Source organism: Pan paniscus, chromosome 2 (genome assembly GCF_029289425.2).
Source record: "Pan paniscus chromosome 2, NHGRI_mPanPan1-v2.0_pri, whole genome shotgun sequence".
Lineage (NCBI taxonomy): Eukaryota > Metazoa > Chordata > Mammalia > Primates > Hominidae > Pan > Pan paniscus.
The window spans coordinates 180,880,979-180,905,490 of NC_085926.1; the positions used below are offsets into that span (position 1 = coordinate 180,880,979).

The 24,512-nt window shown below is 41.2% G+C and overlaps 1 protein-coding gene across 4 annotated transcripts in view; it reads right to left on the minus strand.

The window, feature by feature from the left end:
- Window positions 1-216: 216 nt before the first annotated feature.
- The window catches only part of MCCC1 (methylcrotonyl-CoA carboxylase subunit 1), an 84,445-nt gene continuing 60,149 nt past the window's right edge, over window positions 217-24,512 (minus strand). For all 4 annotated transcript variants that reach the window (XM_003831981.4, XM_008957363.3, XM_008957364.1 and 1 more), the window contains 8 exons: window positions 24,018-24,127; window positions 22,214-22,430; window positions 18,988-19,074; window positions 10,752-10,801; window positions 7,403-7,540; window positions 5,119-5,226; window positions 2,256-2,327; window positions 217-565 (listed from right to left, as the gene is read on the minus strand). In XM_003831981.4, coding sequence (XP_003832029.1) covers window positions 437-565; window positions 2,256-2,327; window positions 5,119-5,226; window positions 7,403-7,540; window positions 10,752-10,801; window positions 18,988-19,074; window positions 22,214-22,430; window positions 24,018-24,127 — 911 coding nt within the window. In that variant the 3' untranslated portion in view covers window positions 217-436. The remainder of the gene's footprint in view (window positions 566-2,255; window positions 2,328-5,118; window positions 5,227-7,402; window positions 7,541-10,751; window positions 10,802-18,987; window positions 19,075-22,213; window positions 22,431-24,017; window positions 24,128-24,512) is intronic.

The window sequence follows — 24,512 nt, forward strand, 5'->3', positions numbered from 1 at the left end:
ACTAATATCCATGTCTTTTAAACTACCTAGCAAGTTGCTTTTTGGCCAGACAAAACCTTAGTTGTTGAACTCCAGGGCACCTGTCTCTGAAACATATTACTGCTCATTTTCATCATAACAGCAACTGGAAAGTAATTCATTTAATTAAATGTCCTTTTCTCTTCCCCCCTTCCTAAAAGAGACTACCTTGTAAAAAATTTGAGGCAGAAACAAACATTGGCTTCCAATAAAAAATAATTCAACTTTATTAGTATGAAATATTTTGAGATAATTAGTGACCCAAATGCATGATTCTCCAATATGAAAGGTGTTCAGCACAAGCATACAATCATTTAGTAAAACTGCTCTTTATGAGACCCCCAGAAAAGCTGGAGGCACTTCCTCTTTTTGGTGGAGAGAGAAGACACTACTTAATTGGCCATTTCCTTGCTGGAGTTTATTCCGATTCCCTTTTGTCTGATTCTTCCTCCTCAAACTCGACTAAAGGAGTGTGTCTGTTGGCCTGAGCACCTTCTCTGTAGAACACTTTCTTTACTGTGCCATCCTTTGGAGACTTTATGGTATGCTGCAGAGACACATGACAGGACAAATGATAGCTGCAATACTAATGAGGACTGAGTATATACCAAGTCAAGAAAGGGAGACCAAAAATGAAAACTGTAGCCAACTTTGATGTTTTGTCATCTCTCGGTGCTTTCCAACGCTTTGTTGTTGTTGTTGTTTTTATTTTTAACATCACAGCACACAGGGAGAACAGTAACAAGTTGAGAGGAATGAACACTGGGACACAGCAGTAACCTTTCAACGATATGACTGGGAAGCTCTGGTGTAGCTCGCAGTTCTCAACTTGAGCTTCACATGAGAATTGCACCTAGGAAGCTTTCAACAGTTTTTTGTTTGTTTGTTTTTGTTTTGTTTTTTGTTGTTGTTGCTGTTGAGACGGAGTCTCACTCTGTCACCCAGGCTGGAGTGCAACGGCATGGTCTCAGCTCACTGCAACCTCTGCCTCCCAGGTTCAAGCGGTTCTCCCACCTCAGCCTCCCAAGTAACTGGGACTACAGGTGTGTGCCACCACACCTGGCTAATTTTTGTATTTTTAGTAGAGACGGGGTTTCACTATGTTGGCCAGGCTGGTCTTGAACTCCTGACCTCATGATCCACCCACCTCGGCCTCCCAAAGTGCTGGGATTACAAGCGTGAGCCACTGCGCCTGGCCTTGTTGTTTGTTTTTTTAAATTGAGACAGAGTCTCGCTCTGTCACCCAGGCTGGAGTGCAGTGGCAAGATCTCGGCTCACTGCAACCTCTGCCTCCCAGGTTCAAGCAATTCTCCTGCCTCAGCCTCCTGAGTAGCTGGGATTACAGGCATGCACCACCATGCCTGGCTAATTTTTGTATTTTTAATAGAGATGGGGTCTCACCATGTTGGCCAAGCTGGTCGTGAACTCCTGACCTCAAATGATCCGCCTGCCTCTGCCTCCCAAAGTGCTGGGATTACAGGCATGAGCCACTGCGCCCAGCCTTTCAAAAGTATTGATCCTTGGGCTCTACTCCTGGAGATTGCAATTCAATGGGTCTGGGGAAGAATTTTTTCAAATCTCCCCAGGTGATTGTACACATGCTCCTTGACTTACAATGGGGTCAGGTCCAGATAAATCCAATGTAAGCTGAGGAGCATATTCAACGTGTATGGTTTTGCACCATTGTCAAGCTGAAAAATCCTTAATTGAACCACTGTAAGTTGAGGATTGTCTGCAATATTCAGCCAGGGCTAAGAATCACTGACCTACCATCTGAACCATCTAAAAACCTAAACAGCTAATTTAATTTGATTGAGGTTTTCACTTTGAAACTGATGCCTGGCATCCTTGGTTCGGCCTTAGAACCAAGATAATACCAACAGTTAACATTAGAAAATACCAACAGTTAACATTCCAGAAATACAAACAGTTAACATTCAGTTGGATTATCTTAGAAAATACCAACAGTTAACATTCAGTTGGATTATCGCCTGATTCCAAGCTATTGATAATTTCATTAATTTCAGAATCAGAAATGACAGGTGCAATTTCACAAAGTTAAAGTAAAACTCTTTTCTACAAGAAGGATAGTTTGGTTTTGTTTCCTACAATTAATGCTTCGTCAATCATGGCTTTTCATATTTAAGGTGGTATTAACTTACAAAATAAGGCAAAAGAACCATTAGGTATGATTGCTCCCAAAGTCCTCATAGCAAATGAACTCATGATTTCCTTACCTCCATCTTCATGGCGATCATAACCATGAGGGAATCTCCCGCTTTCACTTTGTCTCCAGCTTTGACAAACACCTTGAGATTCAGTGTGACAGGTTAATATTTGAAAACACAGAGGTCCTAGATATGTTAATCTGCTTCATTATAGTAACCATTTTACTGTCTATATATACTCATAACATCATGTTGCAAACCATGAATATAAACAATAAAACATAAATTAAAAGAAAAAAAACAACACAGAGGTCCTTTGTGGTCCATAGATTTGGTATATAAACTTACAGAGCAGAAGTAGAGCCCATGTGGTTGTGCCATCTGCCAAATGCACTGGTCAAATCAGAGGCCTACAGCCCAAATGTACTGGTCAAATCAGAGGCCTACAGCCCAAATGCACTGGTCAAATCAGAGGCCTACAGCCCAAATGTACAGGTCAAATCTGAGACCTACAGCCCAAATGTACTGGTTAAATCAGAGGCCTACAGCCCAAATGTACTGGTCAAATCAGAGGCCTACAGCCCAAATGCACTGGTCAAATCAGAGGCCTACAGGTCAAATGCACTGGTCAAATCAGAGGCCTACAGCCCAAATGTACTGGTCAAATCAGAGGCCTACAGCCCAAATGTACTGGTCAAATCAGAGGCCTACAGCCCAAATGTACTGGTCAAATCAGAGGCCTACAGCCCAAATGCACTGGTCAAATCAGAGGCCTACAGGTCAAATGCACTGGTCAAATCAGAGGCCTACAGCCCAAATGTACAGGTCAAATCTGAGACCTACAGCCCAAATGTACTGGTTAAATCAGAGGCCTACAGCCCAAATGTACTGGTCAAATCAGAGGCCTACAGCCCAAATGCACTGGTCAAATCAGAGGCCTACAGGTCAAATGCACTGGTCAAATCAGAGGCCTACAGCCCAAATGTACTGGTCAAATCAGAGGCCTACAGCCCAAATGTACTGGTCAAATCAGAGGCCTACAGCCCAAATGTACTGGTCAAATCAGAGGCCTACAGCCCAAATGCACTGGTCAAATCAGAGGCCTACAGGTCAAATGCACTGGTCAAATCAGAGGCCTACAGCCCAAATGTACTGGTCAAATCTGAGACCTACAGCCCAAATGTACTCGTCAAATAAGAGGCCTACAGTCCAAATGTACTGGTCAAATCAGAGGCCTACAGCCCAAATGCACTGGTCAAATCAGAGGCCTACAGGTCAAATGCACTGGTCAAATCAGAGGCCTACAGCCCAAACGCACTGGTCAAATGAGAGCCCTACAGGTCAATCTGGCATTGCTGGCACTGTCGTCCATGGGTAGCACTGCTTAGTCCCCTGTCCCCACCCCCAAAACCACTTAGTTTTGCTTGAATCACATGAATATACTCCATGTATTTTGAAATCCTTTCATTTTTTTCAAGAATGTAGAAACAAGACACATTGCCAGTAGGGAAGGACTAATATACTTAAATGTCTTCCCCAGAGAGGGAAGAGGGATGAGGGTCTTGACTGGTTTTCTTGTTTTGGGGTTGTCTAGGGCTAAGTATAGTAAGTGTGTCTGAAGTCTTCAGAGCCCTGTGTAGTAAATGTGAAGACAATCTTCATGCAACAGAATCAAACTTATTAGCAACCCCAGAAAGAGATTTCTATTTTCTTTTGTATACATATAAATGGACTCATAGATCCCATATGGTCTCACTTTCGTTTTGGTTAACATGGCTACTAAGTGGGAGACTAACGGAGTTGTGCAGAGATGCCTGCACTATGAGAGGCCTGTGGGAACTGAAATCAAATGAGCTAAAGGCAGATCCAGGTCTCCTAGCTCATACCCACTTCGGGTAAATATTTCCAAAGGAGAATAGTGGCTGAAATCACCCACACTATTTAAGTAGCTATTTTCTTCTTCTTCTTTTTTTGTTCCAAGCATATACAGTTGAGTTTTTATGACTTAAGTGTATTTGAGGAGACTCTACTGTATTCAAGTATATAAAAGGAGACTACGGATACTGATCTATCACCATTTGATGTTATATCAGTATGTGCTAGGGTCTAAATGTCTATATCCCTCCAGAATTCATTTGTTAAAATCCTGACCTCCAGGATGATGGTATTTGGAGGTGGGGCCTTTAGCAGGTGATTAGGTCATGAGGGATCTGGCCTCATGAATGAGATTAGTGCCCTTATGAAAGAGGCCTGAAGAGAGGTCCCTTGTCCCTTCCACCACGTGAGGACACAGAGAAAAAATGGCTGTTTATGAAATCGGTAAGTAGACTCTCAGCAGACACTTAATCTGCTGGTGATTTGATGGATTTCCCAGCCTCTAGAATCGTGAGAAATAAATTTCTATTGTTTAAAAGCCACCCAGTCTATGGTATTCTGTTCTAGCAGCCTGAACTGACTCAGACAGTATGGACTGCAACTGTGAATTATATACTGCATTCAACACCAAACCGTACTGTTCTTCACCGATACCAGCCTTTTACATTAACACAGATGCAACTACATACACTAAAGAAAATGTCATTATTTCATGAAAAATTTGCTGCTATTAAATTTAACATTCAAAACCAGTTTTTTTGAATAATGCTTAATGAATGCTCAGTTTTAATCATAAAAAGACAATTTAGATTATTTGTACTTTGATGCAAATGCCTGCCTTCAAAAACAGCAGTCTTTTTCATAAATTAGGTAAATGGGTATTTTCAGTGAGGACTGTAATAAACAATTTGAATCTGTAATAGATCCTCTTGTTTTTGTGAAGTGGATGCTTTCCAATGAGCAAGGTTTAGAAAGGGAAAAGGACATAAATGACAAGTTTAACAAAGCCACGTATTAAAACTTACTGAACATCATTCTACAGATGTCATGTGATTACCTTTTCAATGGTTCCAGTCATAGGAGCTAAGGGGCCACCCTTAGTTTCTTGTGAGCTCACAGAAGATAAGTATTTGGGGACTGGAATGTCAATCTCAATACTTCCTTCCTAGAAACAGAAAACAAACTGAAAACCGAATCAACATCCTATCACTATATTTTTACTAATATACCTGAGGTAATAATTGTTTCCCAGCAATTTGTTAAATATTAGTCATCATGGCCAGGCCCAGTGGCTCACGCTTGTAAACCCAGCACTTTGGGAGGCTGAGGTAGGCAGATGGCTTGAGCCCAGGAGTTCAAGACCAGCCTGGGCAACATAGCGAAACCTCATCTCTACAAAAAATACAAAAATCAGCCCAGTGTAGTGGTACGCGCCTATAGTCCCAGCTACTTGGGAACTGAGACAGGAGGCTCTCTTGAGCCTGGGAGGTAGAGGCTGCAGTGAGCTAAGACTGCGCCACTGCACTCCAGCCTGGGTGACAGAGTGAGACTCTGACTCAAAAAAAAAATAAATTAGTCACCGTTAATACCAGGGTTCTAATCTAGCTTTATGACCTTGAGCAAATTATTAAACCTCTCTCAGCCTTGGTTTCCCATTGTAAAGGCGTAACGGTATACATGCCTCACAGTATATTAAAAGATTTAGGCTGGGCGCCGTGGCTCACGCCTGTAATCCCAGCACTTTAGGAGGCCAAGGTGGGCAGATCACGAGGTCAGGGGATCGAAACCATCCTGGCTAACATGGTGAAACCCCATCTCTACTAAAAAATACAAAAAATTAGCTGGGCATGGTGGTGGGCGCCTGCAGTCCCAGCTACTCGGGAGGCTGAGGCAGGAGAATGGAGTGAACCCGGGAGGCAGAGCTTGCAGTGAGCCGAGATGGCACCACTGCACTCCAACCTGGACAACAGAGCAAGACTCCATCTCAAAAAATAAAATAAGAATAAAGCATTCACTGTAGACAACAAGTAGCCACTGCCTGGAAGCCATTTTCAGTAGCATCCCCACTCTCAGATGCACAGTATGCTAGGAACTATCTTTAACACACACATCATGTCGTGAATCATCACAACTCTATGAGGAAGGTACTGTCATTATTATTATTTTTTAGAGGCAGGGTCTCACTCTGCCACCCAGGCTGGAGTGCAGTGGCACAATCATAGCTCACTGCAACCTTGAACTCCTGAGCCTATTAATCCTCCTGCATTAGCCTCCTGGGTAGCTAGGATTACAGGCAAACACCACCATGCCTGGCTAATGTTTAAAATTTTTTGTAGAGATGGGGTTATGTTACCCAGACTGGTCTCAAACTCCTGGTCTCAAGCAATCTGCCTGCCTTGGCCTCCCAAAGTGTTGGGACTACAGGCACAAGCCACTGCACCTATTATTATTACTGTTACTGCTGTTATTATTACTGTTTATAGATAGGAGAACTAAAGCCCAGAGAGTTTAACGGCCAAGGTCACATGGCTGTTAAGTGGCAAGGCAGAATTTGAACCAAAGCAGCTTCACATTTTAGAACTTGAGTTCTTCACCATTCCATTATATGGCCTCTATCATCATATTACTGTAGCGTAATTGGCTATGGAAAGGAATGCCTGGCAAAGTGGGATCATCCTCAACTCCATATATAGTAGTTTAATTACTAGATTACTAAAGGAATCACATCACAAAGCACTGTGAGGCCACAGCATATATGATAATGCATTATCCTCTTTCTGCCCAGGCAGAAGGTTAAGGACTCACTGGGCAGCAGGCTTCTAACCAAAACCATGCAAAGCCTGCCTCGGCTATCCTTTGACTGTCAAGAGACCACCAGTAATGCCATCCACCTTCCTACTGTCCACCTTCCCCACAAGGAACAACTGGTCCACAGACTCCTCTCTCAGTGGTCACCTCCTCCAAAATCACCAGGATTCCAGTTGTCAGGGGGATGGTGGGTGGGGAAAAGTGTTCAGACATCAAAGCCCTGAGATACCACCACCCACTGAGCAGGGAGATATGCTCTGACAAAGAAAATGGAAGGATTTGTTTCAGAATTCAGGAAGAAAATGGGTATGTGTCTATCAGTGAGCATCTGTGTGAACGAGAGAAGTGAATGGGAAACTACAGAGGGCAGGAATTTGGCAAAGAAACACAGAATGGTGCGGGAAACTGAGGGAAAAGGGTCACAGCAGTGGTCAAAGGAAGCTGGATCTTTCTAATCTCTTTCAGTGAAATGTCTCTGGTCAAACAGTTTTCTCCCATGCCCCAGGAGGGATATTATAAAGAAGAGACATTACCTTGGAAAATAGGTAAATAGTGTTTTCCAGGATAATCAGCTTCGCTTTACTAGCAACTCCATTAACAGAACATTTCAGGTAAGTGCAGTCTCCCTCGCTGTAAAGATTACCAAGGACTTGGAAAGTTTTATCTTCAATCTGAAAAAAATGAAAAATAAGATTTTTAAAATAAATGAACAACACTACAGAATTAATAAGATCAGAATCAATTCTTCACTATTGGTAGTTTTAAAACATAAAATATGTCTTAAACATATATAACATATATTTTTTAAAAAGTCATGGAACTTTTCCCCTATTCCTAACCAAGATACTTTACATAGAAATGACAGGAAGATAATTAAAAGGGAAAAAAAAGTTATATAACTTATCCATAGCACCATAATGCTATAGATAAAGGTTCACGTAAACATATAAAGATAGCATTAAAAATATGAAACAAAAATACAAACCAAGTTATGCAAAATTATTAAAATTCATTTGCATATATTACATGTTTGTAATATAAACTTATTTCTGAGTATTTGAAGTCAAATTTAGTTTTCCTGTGCCAAAGTCAGTCACCAAGAAAATGCCAGAATCACATAATTAGATGATATTCTTTTATCTTATCAACATGTAGGCCCAATTCATGGGTTTCAGTTATGATTTAAGAACATAAATTAGCTGGAGATTGGCCATAATTTTCTCACTCTCAGAGACCATATGCCAAAGAACAAAGTTCACAATGTTTCAAGGAAGCTGATAAAAGGACGTGGAACCTTTCTGTTTTAAAATTTCCCTGACGTAAAAAATCCATTTACATCTTCTCTCTCTAGTCTTCCTTTCAATTCCCACAATGCTAGTGTAGAAGTCACATGGCTATTCTTTTCAAATATATTACGTAGACTAAGGTGAAATAGGTCACACTGCAATATTTACACATTGGTTCTCATCTATCCTAAGTTAAATATGACATTTTACTATGCTTTGTAACCTACTAAAACAGCCATTTGAATGTTTGTGGAATTCTTAGGACATAAAGGTTAGATTGAAAACAGTTTTGTTTAAAGATTCACGAAAACACATTTTAAAATTGTGAATGTAGTTCCATGAGCAGATTAGAACAAATTGGCAATCTACTTTACCAGCTAACAGGGACAAGAAATAATCTCAAACCAGAGGCATTAATATGTATTATAACCCTCATACCCAAGTAGGCAGACTTTCCATGGTTTTTCTGAATCTCACAGAAAGAAAATCAATGTGTCTCAAAGTGTTGGGAGGTCTAATACATATCACTGACAAATCTGTTCTGCAGGATTTGACATCTCTTAGCTCATATTAAAAATGATTTATTCTATTCCCTGAAGTTGTACCTTACTATAGGAATTTGATTGAATTCCCACTTTTTAATAAACCATTTAAGCATTCCATGTTGCCAATGTAACGGTCTTCTTCTAATTGAGGATTACCATGAACTTTACACTAGAGGTTCTCAAAATATGGCCTATGTGTTCCTTGGGGTCCCTAATACCCTTTTAGGGCATCCACAAAGTCATAATAAGACTAAGAAGGCCAGGCGTGGTGGCTCACGCCTATAATCCCAGCACTTTGGGAGGCCAAGGTGGGCGGATCACCGGGGGTCAGGAGTTCGAGGCCAGCCTGACCAACACGGTGAAACCCTGTCTTTACTGAAAACACAAAATTACCCGGGCATGGTGGTGCATGCCTGTAATCCCAGTTACTTGGGAGGCTGAGGCAGGAGAATCGCTTGAACCTGGGAGGTGGGGGTTGTGGTGAGCCAAGATCATGCCATTGCACTCCAGCCTGGGTGACAAGAGCATAACTCCTTCTCAAAAAAAAAAAAAAGAAAAAAAAGATTAAGATATTATTTGTTTTTTATACTCTCATTCTCTCATAAGTACACAGTGGAATTTTCCAGAGGCTACTGAACGTGTGATAATGTTATCACTCTGATGGCTAATGGAATGTGTACTTGTGATTAGGTTTTACAATTTTTTCAATTTATCCTACAACTTAACAACAACAACAAAACAATTAGATTAAGAAATTGGCAGAGGACTCGAACAGAGATTTTTCTAACAAGATATACAAATGGCCAATAAGTAAATGAAAAGATGCTCAACATCATTAGTCATTATGGAAATGCAAGTCAAAGTCACAGTGAGATACTACTACCTCACACTCATTAGTATTGCTATTATAAAACAAAAAAAAAAAAACCCAGAAAATAATAAGTAGTGGCAAGGATGTGAAGAGATTGGAGCCATTGTGCACTGTTGATGGGACTGTAAACTGCTACAGCTGCAATGGAAAACAGTATGGCGTTTTTTCAAAGAATCAGAATCACTATATGATCTAGCAATTCCACTGCTGGATATATATCCAAAGGACAAAAAACAGGGTCTTAAAGAAGTATTTGTACACCCCTGTTCATAGCAGCATTATTCACAATAGCCAAAAGCTAGAAACAACCCGAATGTTCATTAATGGCTGAATGGATAAAGAATATGTGGTATATACATACAACAGAGTATTTTTCACCCTTAAAAAAAAAAAAAAAAAAAGGAAATTCTCACATATGCTACACCATGGAAGAACCTTGAAGACACTGTGCCAAGTGAAATAAGCCAATTACAGAAGGACAAATACTACATTATTCCGCTTATATCAGGTACCTAGAGTAGTCAAATTCATAGAGACAGAGAGTAGAATCGTGGTTCTCAGGGGATGGGGGAAGAAGGAACGGAGTGTTAACTGTTTAATCAGTGAGTACAGAATTTTAGTTTCACAAGAAGAAAGAAGTTCTGGAGATGGATGGTTGTGATGGTTACATATCAACTTGAATGCACTGAATGCAAATGGTTAAAATGGTAAATTCTACATTATGTGTATTTCACCACAATTAAAAAATTAGAAATTAAATTTTCTCAGTTAAATTGTCTAAATGGTAAATATCAAGAGATATAATTAACACAAACCAAAGTGCTCTGGTGGGTATTTTAAAGAGTGTACAGTTCCTGAGACAAAAAATTTGAAAACTGCTGCTTTTGATGTAAATACATGCACACACTTTAGGGGCTTGTGAATGTCTGATTTGAGCTTTTACTTTTTGCCAAGTTTTTATTCTTAAAGGAATCACAGCCCAACTGAGTAAACAATCAGTTAGAAACTGTATAGGGGGTAATTTCCCCAAATTGGGTCTGAAATAAAAGCATAAGATATTCTCTTAACTACAGTCATAATAGTCAAAGGCTTAAGGGAAACCAGAGAGTGAAAGACCCTATTCAGTATAAAAGCGGTCAGATTCAGCTCTGCACTGTAGAACAAAACCAGTAAGGCTTACCTGCATGCTATAAGACCCATCATGGTTATACGTTACAGCTATGGCTACATCTTTATGGAAAAAGGGAAAAAAATGAAGAAAAATTAGAAGACATTCATTTATTTAATAACCGAGATATAAAGAATCTCACTCTCAACCTAAAGACAACCAACTATTCAAAGGAAAATCAACAACTTTGAACTTCTTGGAAATGAAGTATTTTGTTAGAAAAGCATCTGTCAAGCTAGTACCAATAAAGATGAATTTCAAACTTTTCTTTTTTAAAATGGAATTTCAGGGGTTTTATTTTTATTTTGATTTATTTTTTAAGACAGGGTATCACTCTGTCACCCTGACTGGACTGCAGTGGTGCAATCACAGCTCACTGCAGCCTTAACCTCCTGGGGTCAGGTGATCCCCACACCTCAGCCTCCCAAGTAGCTGCGACTACAGGCGTGCCACCACGCCCGGCTAATTTTTTGATTTTTTGTAGAGATGAGGTTTCACCATATTGCCCAGGCTGGTCTTGAATTCCTGGACTCAAGTGATCCATCTGCCTGGGCCTCCCAAAGTGCTAGAATTACAGACATGAGTCACCACATCCAGGCTTGAGTTTTAGATATTTTAAGGTTGTCGAATATTTTACGTATTTTTCCCTCAACAAAAAGGCTGCAGTATTATAATTTTAAAAATGCAGGCCAGGTGCGGCGGCTCATGCCTGTAATCCCAGCACTTTGGGAGGCAGAGGAGCGGGGATCACGAAGTCAGGAGTTTGAGACCAGCCTGACCAACATGGTGAAACCCGGTCTCTACTAAAAATACAAAAATGAGCCAGGCATGGCGGCACGTGCCTGTAATCCCAGCTACTCAGGGGGCTGAGGTAGGAGAATAGCTTGAACCTGCGAGGTGGAGGTTGCAGTGAGCTGAGATCGCACCACTGCACTCCAGCCTGGGTGACAGAGTGAGGCTCCATCTCAAGAAAAAAAAAAAAAATGCAATGAATTGGTAAAGAGAAGTTTTTGGTTGAGAATGGAATCTGCCACCTGATCACCTCTGTCATCTTGACTCACTAAATCTCCGAGCCTTGATTTTCTGAGCCATTAAATGGGTATAAAAATGTAACAATTATTAAACAAATATGAAAATGCTTTAGAAATGGTAAGACTATATACACCTAATAAATTATTCATGTTACAGGCACATCTCACTTTATTGCACATTCTGCAGATACTATGTTTTTTACCTATTGAGTTTGTGGCAACAGCATGTCAAGCATAATTTTCCAACAGCATGTGCTCACTTCATGTCTCTATGTCACATTTTTGTAATTCTTACAATATTTAAAACTTTTAAATTATTATATCTGTGATGGTCATCTGCGATCTCTGATATTACTACTATAATTGTTTTACGGTGCCTCAATCTGCGCCCATGTAAGATAGAGAACTTCCTCAATCAATATTGTGTGTGTTCTTACTGCTCCACTGACCAGCCATTCCCCTGTCTCTCTCCCTCTCTATGGGTCTCCCTATTCCCTGAGGCAATACAATATTGAAATTAGACTAATTAATAACCCTACAATGGCCTATAAGTGGTCAAATGAAGAGTTACATGTCTCCCACTTTAAATCAAAAGCTAGAAATGATTAAGTTTAGTGAGGAAGGAATGTCAAAAGCTGAGATAAGACAAAAGTTAGGCGTCTGATGCCAAACCACCAAGTTGTGAATGCAAAGGAAAAGTTCTTGAAGGAAGTTAAAAGTGCTACTCCAGTAAACACATGAAGGATAAAAAGGTGAAATAGCTGGGCTGGGAGCAGTGACTCACGCCTGTAATCCCAGTGCTTTGGGAGGCCAAAGCAGGACTGCTTGAGCCTGGGAGTTTGAGACCACCCTAGGAAACAAAGCAAGACCCCATCTCTAAAATAATAATAATGATAATAATAAATACTGTGAAACAGCCTTGTTGCTGATATGGAGAAGTTTTAGTGGTCTGGATAGAAGATCAAACCAGCCACAACATTCCCTCAAGCCAAAGTCAATCCAGAGCAAGGCACTAACTCTCTTCAATTCAATTAAGGCCAAGAGAAGTGAGGAAGCTGCAGAAAAAATATTCGAAGCTAGCAGAGACTGGTTCATGAGGTTCAAGATAAAGCAGAAAGTGCTGACAGAGGAGCTGCAGCAAATTATCCAGGAGATCTAGCTAAGATAATTGATAAATGTGGCTACAAAAAACAACAGACTTTTAATGGAGACAAAACAATCTTCTATTGGAGGAAGATGCCATCTAGGACTTTCATAGCTGGAGTGGAGAAGTCAATACCTGGTTTCGAAGCTTCAAAGGACAGGCTGACTCTCTTTCTAGGGGTTAATGCAGCCAGTGACTTTAAGTTGAATTAAATGCTCATTTACCATTCTGAAAATCCTAGGGCCTTTAAGAATGATGCTAAATCTACCTGTGCCCTATAAATGGAACAAAGCCTGGATGACAGCACTTCTGTTTACATCATGGTTTACTGAATATTTTAAGCCCACTGTTGAGACCTACTCAATAGTGCTCAGATAAAAAGATTCCTTTCAAAATATTATCACTCAATGACAATGCACATAGTCACCACCCAAGGGCTCTGATGGAGACATACAAGGAGATTAATGTTTTCATGCCTGCTAAGACAACATCCTTTCTGCAGCCCACGGATCAAGGAGTAATTTCAACTTTCAAGTCTTATTAAGAAATATATTTTGTAAGGCAATAGCTGCCATACATTGTGAGTCTTCTGATGGATCTAGGCAAAGTAAATTGAAAACCTTCTACATGCCATTAAGAACATTTGTGATTCATGGAAGGAGGTCAAACTATCAACATTAACAAGAGTTTAGAAGACGTTAATGACTCATGGATGACTTTTAGGGGTTCAAAACTTTAGCAGAGGAAGTAACTGCAGATGTGGTAGAAATAGTAAGGGAGCTAGGACTAGAAGTGGAGCCTGAAGATGTGACTGAATTGCTGCATCTCAACAGCACTGCATGCTGCAGAGAAATCTTTCATGAAAGGAAGAGTCAGCGGATGCAGCAAACCTCCTTGGTGTCTTATTTTATGAAAACTGCTACAGTCACCCCAATCTTCAGCAATTGCCACTATAAATCAATCACAGCCATCAACATTGAGGCAAGACCCTTTGCCAGCAACAAGATTACATCTCACTGGAGGCTTAGATAATCATTAGCATTTTTTTTTTTAGCCATAAAGCATTTCTTAATTAAGGTATATACATTGTTTTTATTTAGACATAATGTTATTGGTACACAATAAAGTATAATATAAACATAACTTTTATATGCATGAGGAAACCAAAAACTTTGACTCACTTTATTGTAGTGGTCTGGAACCAAACCTGTAATAACTCCAGAGTATGCCTAGATTACATGAGTATGGAAATGGTTGATTATCCGAGGAGATGAAAACCTAAAGTTTTGTGGGGTAGAATATATAGGTCAAAATCAATTTGTCTGCTTCTGATACTTCAATGATCATTTTGATGCTGCCAGCTCAAATCTGTTTCCAGCCCTGACATTCCTTCTCCAGGTGACCTCCGATTATTATCGTTACCAGCTGGATGCTCCACTGGTGACTTAAGACGAACATGGTGGGGCCAACAAATCATCTCCCTCTACCTTCTTCTCCAGACCTGTGAGCTCCCTGACTGGCATCCCTATGCTCCTTGTCATCCAGGCTTGAAACCTGTCATCCTTGCCTCATCCTCCTTTGTTTTCCACATGCAATATCCATGCCTCGTACTCCTTCGCTTTTCACATGCAACAGTTTCCACTGCTGGGTTCTGTGAAACATGGCCTCTAGTAGCAAAGAATAGCTTGCAAGCCTTGAATACTTAAAATAGTTGGTCATTCTCACTGAGGTCACTAGAAGTTGCTTCTGCTTTAGACTCATAAATGCTTCTGGCATCTTATTTTTTTTTCCTTTTAAAAAATTTTTATTTTATAAATAGGGACAGTTACTACAAAGCTGCCAAATTCTTCCCTGTCCCATGCATCTCTTCCTTCCATTCCTACTGCTCTACCCTGCCTCAGGCCCCACTGCCTCAGGCCTGGCTGAATCTGAGGAGGTCCTCTGGGGTCTTCCTGCTTCTCATCTCAATAGTCAGAGCTGATGTTCCGACCCCATTCCAAATACTTGGCCTGATATTGGAGGCCCCACCCTCTCAGTCTTATTTCCTACCATTCTCCTCCATGGATGGCCTGATGCTCCACCCAAATAGGAAAGTGGGACAATTAACATTCTCTAGGCCCGGGGAGGTGGCTCACACCTGTAATCCCAGTACTTTGGGAGGCCGAGGTGGGCGGATAGCCTGAGGTCAGGAATTCGAGACCAGCCTGGCCAACATGGTGAAACCCCATCTCTACTAAAAACACAAAAATTAGCTGGGCATGGTGGCACACACCTGTAGTCCCAGCTACTTGGGAGGCTGAGGCAGGAGAATCGCTTGAACCCGGGAGGCAGAGGTTGCAGTGAGCCGAGATCATACCACGGCACTGCTGCCTGGGCAACAGAATGAGAGACTCCGTCTCAAAACAAAACACAAAAAACCAATACACACAAAAAAACATTCCCCATGTATGCCCCCAGCTTTCCCTGCACTATGGCTCTGTGCTCACGCTTCTCCTTCACTACGCTGCCGGTGCCCTGCCACAGCACAGAAACCCCATTGCCCATTCACATCAGCCTCACTGTCCTTGGGAAGAGTTGGCCTGGGCAGCTTAATTTCTCCCTCCTCTGAACATTTAGCCTTCTGCATACAAAACACCCACTATGATTCTCTCCTCATCCTGGTTTACAAAGAGTGATTTTCCTCTCTATCAGTTGTTTCAGAAAAATTATCAAAATAAAAATGTTCACAAAAGTCAAATACTAAAGTACAGGAACTCCAGGGCCCGCACTCTTGACCATTATGCTCTCCAGCTTCTCAACATACACACTTCCAAATGGCAAATTCCTTAACAGAAAAAAAGCAGGGACAAAGACATTTCCTTCTCTTCTCCACATCACTTGGCATATCTATTTTATCAAAAACTTTGTATTGAATGTATGAATGAATAAAACTCTCCACCCTATATCATGTCAACAGGCTTTTACTCTTCTTATCAGAAAGTGCCTCCAGTTACACCACAGCCATTTTCTTTGAATTTATAAAATACGACATGTATTTAACTGGCGCGAATGCCAACAGATCACAGTAAAGACACTACCAAAAAAACTCCTACCCTAGATATCTCTTGTCACGTACAAGAGGACCTTAAACATCCTCTCATGCATTTAAGAAGGTATCAAGTGTGGCACCTGCAGTATTAGGTCAGCACGTGTATCCTGGAGTGTGGGTTCAAACCCTGACTCCACCAATAACTTCTGGTGTGACTTTTGGACAATTACTAATCTCTCTGAGCCTTGACCTTGGCTCAGAGAGATTAGTAATTTATAAAGTTCACACTAACAATAACACCAATCTCATTGGCCTGTTCTGAAAATGCAAATGAAACAATCTTTGGAAAGTGTTTAATACAGTATCTGACATAAACCAAAAACTCAATAAATCTTAGCTATTATTATCATTGAGTTTGGGCAGGGTTCTGTGAAACGTGGCCTCTAGTAGCAAAGTAAGAATAGCTTGCAAGCCTTGAATACTTAAAATAGTTGGTCATTCTCACTGTGGTCACTATAAGTTGCTTCTGCTTTGGACTCATAAATGCTTCTGGCACCTTTTTTTTTTTTTTTTTTTTTTTGAGACAGGGTCCCGCTCTGTCGCCCAGGCTGGAGTGCAGTGGTGCGATCTCGGCTCACTGCAAGCTCCACCTCCCAGGTTCATGCCATTCTCCTGCCTCAGCCTCCTGAGTAGCTGGGACTACAGGCGCCCACCACCATGCCTGGCTAATTTTTTGTACTTTTTAGGAGAGACAGGGTTTCACCATGCTAGCCAGGATGGTCTCCATCTCCTGACCTCGTGATCCACCTGCCTCAGCCTCCCAAAGTGCTGGGATTACGGGCGGGAGATACCGTGCCTGGCACTTCTGGTATCTTTTTTTTTTTTTTCCTTTTTAAAAATTTTTATTTTATAAATAGGGACAGGATCTCACTATGTCACCTAGGCTGATCTCAAACTCCTGCCCTCAAGCAATCCTCCCGCCTTGGCCTCCCAAAGTGCTGAGATTACAGGTGTGAGCCGCTGTGACCAGCCTGGTCTCTTAAGCTTCCTGTTTCATGCATTCTATTTAATTGTGGTCATTGCTTATTAGCATTTTTTGGAGACTTAGCTATGTAACATTTTCTGAAAGCTCTTACATACAGACTTGGATTATTTTCATAGAATACTGCCAAAAGGGTGTAGTGAACAGCAATCATGTTGGCTTTTCAATTATGTATTTATTTTTTCATGAAAACTTTTTTTAATTCCAAAAAATGCAACATACTTCAAATCAGTGCTTGGTGCTTTAGTGAAGAGCCATGCCAAATAACACAGTTGGCCTATATGAATTACAATCACATATGTAATTCTTCTGTTCAATTCAGGTTGAAGAAGCCAGTGAAACTTTACCGCTTTTGATATTTGCATTTAGCATATAGGAGTCTAGAATAAGATACTTCCAGATTTGGGGGGTTGTATTTTTTAGGATGAAATGAGCATAAATGGATGGGTTAACCATTTGCAGAATGCTACTATATAAAGATGTTTGCAAATTTTCATTATAAAGGCTTGACAATATGCCCAATGCACTTAAGATAATGACCATCTAGGCTAAGGATTGAAAAATAACGAAGAGCTGTAACCCAATAAACTTGTGTGAACAAAATATTTGTTACTGGCTGGCATGGTGGCTCACGCCTGTAATCCCAGCACTTTGGGAGGCTGAGGTGAGTGGATCATGAGGTCAGGAGATCGAGACTATCCTGGCTAAAACGGTGAAACCCTGTCTCTACTAAAAATACAAAAACTTAGCCAGGCGTGGTGGTGGGTGCCTGTAGTCTCAGGTACTCGGGAGGCTGAGGCATGAGAATGGCACGAACCCAGGAGGTGGAGCTTGCAGTGAGCCAAGATCGTGCCACTGCACTCCAGCCTGGGCAACAGAGCCAGAGTCTGTGTCAAAAAAAAAAAAAAAAAATTTGTTACTGGGTGAGTGTCTTCATAGAGGTGAAGTAAAAGAGATTTTCCTCTGTCCAAGGAAGAGCGTTCTGTGATCAGCTGGCGAAAGTATTCTGCTCTACCTGGGAGGCATATTTTTATAACAGAACTGTCACAGTTCAATGACATGTCACATTCAAGGTTAGCCAGGATTCTGAGCTCTGACTCTGCCCATTGGGCCTCCCACGCAAACTTTCTCACAGCAGAAGGGATACAGTGACCAGCTATCGTAGAATTCTGGTCCTGCTGCTGCTCCAGCCAAAAGTTTATAAACTGCCTTCTGGCTTAAGCGTCAGCCTCTTTTGACATCAGTTAAAGAAAATCAGTCCCTAAGTCGAGCCAACTCAAATTAGTTTACAATCAAAAATCAATTTTCTACTGGAAAAGTGGTGAAAACAGCCTAAGAGTCAATGTCACAAAGAGTGGGTGTGAATCCTAGTTCTGCCACTCACTAGCCTTGACTAAACTACTTCACTTCTGTGCCTTACCATCCATGCTTTCATCTTCCATACGTGGGTATAACAGCGACTCACCCTCATTTACGTTGTGAAGATAAAAACTTACATCAGATAAGGCACTTAATAAATTACAGCTCTGCAGTGACCCACTTCCACCTGAAACCCCTGAAACACTGCATGGGCAGTGGGTAATCGTCCCTCTCTGACATAGTTTTGAAAACTGTTTTTCTTATTTAAAAGTAATACATTCTCGCTGCAGAAAAATTGCAAAGCAAAAAAAAAGTACAAAGAATTGGGGAAAAAGAGGTTTTTTTGGCATATTTCTAACATTCTGGCATATTTCATTTCAGCTGTTTTGCTATGTTTATTTTATGACATATTTTTAGAATATTTACAAAATTTTTAAAAAGTGTAAAGAAGAAAAGCAAATACCATCAACTCTACTACCCAGAGCCAATCAATTCTATTATATTGGCATATTTCCCTCCAATGTTTAGCCTAGGCATTTAAAAAATGTAACTGACTGATCATGGCCAGGCTGGAATCCTCTTTTTCAGATTAATGTGATACATTTCTATGACTCACATTTCTCTTTTAATGAAACATTACTTACTGTTTTTACCATCTTTAAGAGTCATGTTTCTGGTATAAGAGATATTCAGTCTTCTTCCACTGCTAGACGAAAATGGAGAGAATTGATCTAGAAAAAATTTAAAATTCAGTAACAAACTTATGAGTATCAAGCCTATGAAATTTACACCTTACAAAAGAAAACATAAAATGCAAGTGCTGGCCGGGCACAGTGGCTCACGCCTGTAATCCCAGCACTTTGGGAGGCCAAGGCGGGCGGATCATGAGGTCAGGAGATCGAGACCATCCTAGCTAACACGGTGAAACCCCGTCTCTACTAAAAATACAAAAAAATTAGCTGGGCATGGTGACGGGCACCTGTAGTCCCAGCTACTCTGGAGGCTGAGGCAGGAGAATGGCGTGAATCCGGGAGGTGGAGCTTGCAGTGAGCCGAGATTGCGCCAATGCACTGGATCCAGCCTGGGCGACAGAGCAAGACTCCGTCTCAAAAAAAAAAAACAAAAAAACACACATCCTAAACTGGCAGCTCAGATGTGCTTTTTTTGTTCTTCTTGTTGTTTTAAGTTTAAAGGGATAGTTTTGTTTACATCTTTTGAAATTTCATGTGAAAAATTCTAGCTTCTATTGAAGAATCTGAATATTTGCAATCTAAACTCTAATCCCATAGTGGCATAAACTGTACCACAGTCACCACCTTTTGATGGGGCAAATTCATTCCAGGTCACCAGTCTCTACTATTCACTATTTTTCTTTCACCTGGCCTCTTTTACTCTTTTATGTTTTTATGTTGTTGGCCCAGCCCTTATAGGCTTTTTTTTTTTTCTTTTTTGAGACGAGTCTCGTTCTGTCGCCCAGGATGGAGTGCAGTGGCATGATCTTGGCTCACTGCAACCTCCACCTCCTGGGTTCAAGTGATTCTCCTGCCTCAGCCTCCAGAGTAGCTGGGATTACAGGTGGGTGCCATCACAGCCGGCTAATTTTTCTATTTTTGGTGGAGATGGGGTTTCACCATGTTGGCCAGGCTGGTCTCAAACTCCTGACCTTAAGTGATCCACCCACCCTGGGCCTCTCAAAGTGTTGGGATTACAGGCATGAGCCACCGCGCCTGGCCCCTTATAGGCATTTGGGTGTGTATCCTCTATTGGACAATATCCAGGAGCTTCAGCATAGCTAAGCTGACGCAATTTATTCTGAACCTCATATCTGTACCAATTATAAACTTTCAAAAGGAAGGTCACAGTAAGACAACGCTCCATTCTAAAAACGTTAAGTTCAGGCTCAGGAATACCACATGGGACATATTTAGATGCATTTTCATTCAATGTAAAAGGATAAAATGAGGATAGAGCACAAATCTTCTAAAGATGCAGTTTTTGGGACTTAAAACATTTTACATTTTAAGCTTTCAATACAGCTATCTTGAATGAATCTAAATGAATTCAGAAATTAAAGATTCTAATGATAGGATCCTATAATAATACGGGTTCAGTATCACTTACCCAAAATGCTTGGGACCAGAAGTGTTTTGAATTTCAGATTTTTTTTTTTTTTGGATTTTGGATTATTTGCATTATATTTAACTGGCTTAGCATCCCTGATCCAAGTATCTGGAATCTGAACTGTTCCAATGAGCATTTCCTTTGAGCATCATGTTAGTGCTGAAAAAGCTTCCGATTCTGGAGCATTTTGGATTTGGGGATTTGGGATGCTCAAACTGTATAGGGTAATATAATAATTACCAATAAAAGAGAAAAATAGATCAGATTTTTAAAAATTCTGTTTGCTCCGAAAGTCAGAGCTAGCCTGAAATGCAAAAAGTATGCGAAAGCTGAGATTTTGTATCAATTTAAAGGGCAGAACTTTTTTTTTTTTAAATACTTTAAGTTCTAGGGTACATGTGCACAAGGTGCAGGTTTGTTACATATGTATACATGCGCCATGTTGGTGTGCCGCACCCATTAACTCGTCATTTACATTAGGTATATCTCCTAATGCTATCCCTCCCCCCTCCCCCCACCCCACGACAGGCTCCGGTGTGTGATGTTCCCCACCCTGTGTCCAAGTGATCTCATTGTTCAATTCCCACCTATGAGTGAGAACATGCGGTGTTTGGTTTAAAGGCAGAACTTTCTAATGGAGAACTGACTGAAACTATAAGCTACCTGATGAGGTAATGAACTTCCAGTTTCCCAAGGTGTTAGGAAGAAGTTGGGCAACAGCTTAGTGGGTGTGCTGGGGTAGGGATGCAATGCATATGTGTGGTAGCCAGGATGAACCCCACTATGGCCCTTCCTATGCTTGGATTCTATGACACTATGAAGTCTCTAAGTAGACATTCAATCACAGGATGGAAAAAGCGGAAGTAATTCGACAATAAGTCATGGGTAACCCTAGGGAATCTAAGTCTCCAGTCTTAGATTGTCTTGAGACTCTGGGACAAAGGGAGTTGCTGCAGGTACAGAGGACAAAACAAAGTAGGGCTATGAGGAGTGGCGAACAAAAGAAGTGATAAGAAATTAGTGTAGGATGTGGGGAGAACAAGCGTTTGACTGAAAAGAGATCCATTTCCTTTTTTTTTTTTTTTTTTAGATGAAGTCTCACCCTGTTGTCCAGGCTGGAGTGCAGTGGCGTGATCTCAGTTCACTGCAACCTCCGCCTCCCGGGTTCAAGCGATTCTCTTGTCTCAGCCTCCCGAGTAGCTGGGACTACAGGTGCGTGCCACCATACCCAGCTTATTTTTTTGTATTTTTAGTAGAGACAGGGTTTCACCATGTTAGCCAGGATGGTCTTGATCTCCTGACATCATGATCCGCCCGCCCTGGCCTTCTAAAGTGCTGGGATCACAGGCACGTGCCACCACGCCCAGCTAATTTTTTGTATTTTTAGTAGAGATGGGGTTTCACCGTGTTAGCCAGGATGGTCTTGATCTCCTGACATCATGATCCAGCCGCCCTGGCCTCCCAAAGTGCTGGGATTACAGACGTGAGCCACCGCGCCTGGCCAAAGAGATCCATTTCTACAACGTTAGGTGATTAGTTACACTCAGTTAATGGGTTAAACAGTGTTTATATGGGTGCATCCATGGTAAGTGAAGAGCTTTCCTTCATACTAAAAAACACATCTGCAAAGAATGGTGTCAGTCACTGAGAGGAGAAAAGAGAGGTCAGTGTGCCATACAGAAAGAAAAGCATGTTCAATGATGATTTGCAAAACTTGACAAGCAGAGGAAAGAGAAAAGCCTTCCATACCATGTGCCTGAAGAGTGAAAGCGTCGGTCATGGCTTTCTCCTTGAGGATGAGACCCAGGGCTGCCTGGCATAAAGACTCTTTGGCTGCAGCCTTCCGACTGAGCAACAACTGTTTGTGGTGTTGAGGGATGAAATCAGTGTGCACGTTCCCTGCTTCAAACTCTGGGTGGCCAGACAGGTTGAGTAAGAAGTCAATGTTGGTGTGCAGTCCAACAATCTAGGAAGAGAATAAACCCCCAGTTCCTGCTGAGTGGGGAAAACAATATGTTCAGAAAACCATCTGCTGTTTTTATCTAAGTATTTTCTACTGTGAACAACTCTTAGGAAAAATAAAAAACCTACTAAGGTACCATGTGGCAACAGGACAATTCTCAGGAAAAAAAACACAAAAAACCATCTCACTATCACTATGTCCATCCACTATTACTATATCCATCTGGACTTGACACTAAAAATTACATTTTAATATGACAAAGAGGATGCTGGAAATACCGAGGCACTTACTTGACTCAGGTTAGGAACATAATAAATGTTAAGAAACATAAATGAAATTCATTTGCAAGTTATCGAAGACTTGCTGCTCAGAACACTTCCACAGAATAGGAAGACTGCAAACAGCAAGCTGGATTGCTATACTGGGGAGAGGATAGGATTAAATGCCCTCAAAAGAGCTTCTTTCCAACAATAAAATCCAAATTTTATATACCGATACAAAAATTTTAAAAGGTATAAAATTAACCCAAATACACCAATAAATGGGATCAAAAGTAAAACCAGCTATCTGAGCTTTGGGTTCATTCATTTACTCATCCATTCCTTCATTCATTTAACAGCCATTTCCTGAGCATCTCTTAAGTGCCAGGCTCTGATCCAGGCACTGGGGACATAGTGAGGAACAAAACGTATGATGTCCCTGCCTTCACAGTCTCTGCTTACATTCTAGGGCAACAAGTAACAATATCTGTAAACAGGTATTGAATATAATGTTACATGCTATGAAGAAAATGAAGGCTGGCTAAGAGGATAAAGAATAACAAAAGGTCATACTTTAAATGGGGCAGCCTGGGAAAGGGCTCAGAGCAGGAGAGCAGGGTAGTCAGGAGGGAGCCCTGCAATCATGTGGGGGAAGAACATTCTGGAAGATTGGGCAGGAATGCATGGCTCCATGCTGAGTGAGTCTCAGAAGCAGTGAGGCGGCCAGTGTGGTTGCAGCCACAGAGACCAGAGCTTTGATCAATTATTAACAATAAGTTGAATAACTGGGTTAATAAATCCTTCTATGAGCCAAATCAATGTGGTATGGGACTTTCTGCACCAAGGAAATTAATGTTCTACAGAAAAATAACAAACTCTATTAAAGGGATGAAACTGAACATAATTATTTTACTTTAGAGAAAAACTACTGGACTGTAGGCATACTGGGTAGCGAAAACAACATTCAGGAAAACATCTGCTTTTATTTCCTAAGTATTTTCTACTGTGGACAGCTCTTAGGAAAAATAAAAAACCTACGAAGGTACCATGTATAGCTGGCCTTATCTACAGAGTGAATAGGATTTCACCGAAGCATAGCACTGACACTAACAATTTTACTTCTGCAATCTTTCTTTTGTAACTGAAATGAAGAAGTCCTCAAACCCTGTTCTGGCCCACGCAAAATTCTCCCATATGAAACTATTTTGTTTGGGCAATTGATGGAAATAGAAAATATGCTGACGAGACCAAGGCCCTGCCAAAGACAAAGGCTGACCTCTGGTGCTGACCAAACACATCAAGGTCACTGGCACGGTCTCAGATCACTCACATTGTACTGACGAAGGCTGTACCTCAGTTTTGTCAATGCCGCCTGGCGATCTGCTGCCCACACGACCAGCTTCGCAATCATGGGGTCATAATGCACGGAAACTTCGTCTCCTGAAATTGAAAACCACGGTAACCTCTTCAAGTCAAAACAAGAAGGAATAAAATACAACGAGCAAGACATTTTGTTATGTACATTTCACGCTTAATCCTCATAAACCCCTGCATGATAAATAACAACAACACAAATTTATTCATGAGGACCCTGAGGTTCAGAGGGCTTTGAAAACTCACCAGGTGTAACGAGGTGGGCCACCCAACAGCACCAGGCCCTAACGTGGTGATTCAATGGCACACAAGCTGGCTTTCCCTGTCCTATCTTCTTCTGAAGCTTCTTTTCCCTTCTCATTTTCAAAGTCAACACAATCTCCCTCCACCCTCTCACATTCCCCTCATTTCTGCCCTTAGCATTCCCCTCCCCTCCACTCTTTCAGTTTCC